Source organism: Sapajus apella, unplaced genomic scaffold, assembly GCF_009761245.1.
Source record: "Sapajus apella isolate SASKATOON/1434 unplaced genomic scaffold, GSC_monkey_1.0 scaffold16, whole genome shotgun sequence".
In the NCBI taxonomy this organism is placed as follows: domain Eukaryota; kingdom Metazoa; phylum Chordata; class Mammalia; order Primates; family Cebidae; genus Sapajus; species Sapajus apella.
Window position 1 is genome coordinate 11,052,277 of NW_022436956.1, and position 1,800 is coordinate 11,054,076.

Consider the following 1,800-nt stretch of genomic DNA (forward strand, 5'->3'; position numbering starts at 1 on the left):
ACATTTGTTATGCTAAGCTCACAAGGAAGAAGAACAAAGACATATAAGTGGGAGAAAACTAAAGTCAAAGTCTGTGTAAACAGAGTATCCGAAATCATAAAACAGCAGCTTGGTTGGACTTTGCAATGTCCCATGTCTGTGCTGGGGATTACACAGCCAAACTTAAATTTTCTAATGCTAAAAAACAACAGAACCAGTCACCCCTCACAGACATTTTTTATCTACCCTCTCCACATTCTCTTTCATCTACTGCTTCAGCACCAGACCAAGGCCTGCTTATAGGTCTAAGACCAACAGGCTTTATAGGTGACAGAGTGCACTAGTGCCTCAGATTCATCCATAAGAGACCTGCCTTACATTGCATCCAGAAGTTCTTTTATTTTATACAACTTATTTATGCTTAAGAAGTTGTGGGATACCACCTCCATGGAGTTGAACCTCTTCCGTTTTTCAGCAACTTCTAGACTTTCAAAGAAGGGTTTATTTAATCAGCCCTGACATTTAAGGGGTTATTTAATCAGCCCTGACATTTAAGGAGTTCGTTAGATAAACATGCCAGTGAAGATGAAAAAGTACTAGAATAAGGAGAAAGAGGAGAGAAAGAGAAGATGTAAGAGCAGGAAAACAGAAGAGACAATTGAAGAGAAGGTCCAGAATATCTTGCCAAGCAGGAAGAAATAATTTTCCTCAGGCAGGAAAATTTATTAGTTACTTTACCTTGAGTCATTTGTTTTATGTCTTCAAATGTTTGCTTTTTCACCTGTAAAAAGAAGGCAGTGATGATATCTGTGCTTCTTATTGCACAAAAGAAAATACCTTTTGTAAGTATTGTGGTGTTACTAGTGTTAAGCTACGGATCCTTCCCTATCACCTCCCAGGAAGAAAAGCTACTGGCTACAGAACCTGTCTCAGAGAATATTTAACTTCCTTATTTCTCAGACTATAGATCAAAGGATTCAGCATAGGGGTGACCAAGTTATTCAGGATTTGAACAGTTGCATTAAGCCAGGGATTGGGGGTGGGCTGCAGGTAGATGAGAACCACTGGCATAAAGGAGAGGAGGATGGCAGTGAGGTGGGCACTGCAGGTAGAGAAGGCATGGCATTGGCCCTTGGCAGAGCGTATCTGCAGGATGGAGCAAATGATGCAGCTGTAGGAGGTGAGAATGAGAAGGAAACAGCTGAGGGGCATGAGGCCCACACTGATGAACCCCACCATCTCCAGGGCTGACGTATCTGCACAAGCCAGCTTCAGCATGACTGGGATATCACAGAAATAATACTCCACCTTATTGGGGCCACAGTAAGGCAATTGAAAGGTGAGAGTGGTTAGAAAGGTGGCCTGAATGCAGCCGAAGAATGAGGTCCCCATGGCTAGGATGACGCAGGCTCTGGGGCTCATGATTATGGTGTAGCGTAGAGGGTGACAAATGGCAACAAAGCGGTCGTAGGCCATCACCGTGTACAGGAAACACTCAGTGCAGCCCAGGAAATGGTAGAAGAAGAGCTGGGATGCGCAGCCTGCATAGGAGATGGCTCGGCTGTTCCCTGAAAGGTAGCGCAGCATCTTAGGGGAACTCACAGAAGGGAAAAATATGTCAAATATAGACAACTTGCACAGGAAGAAGTACATGGGTGTGTGAAGCTGAGCGGAGGAGAGAATAGCCAGCAGGATGAGCAGGTTCCCCATGAGGGTGAAGATGTAGAAGGACAAAAACAGGACCAAGAGCATAGTCTCCAGACCCTCCGTGTGTGGGATGCCCAGCAGGATGAATTCAGTCACCACCGAGAGATTCCTCAT

General features: G+C 44.7%; 1 protein-coding gene across 1 annotated transcript; it reads right to left on the reverse strand.

Moving 5' to 3' along the window:
- Positions 1-894: 894 nt before the first annotated feature.
- On the reverse strand, positions 895-1,800 carry LOC116555968 (olfactory receptor 149-like). The gene has a single exon (XM_032284890.1). It carries the CDS (start codon positions 1,798-1,800, stop codon positions 895-897), a length of 906 nt encoding a protein of 301 aa, XP_032140781.1.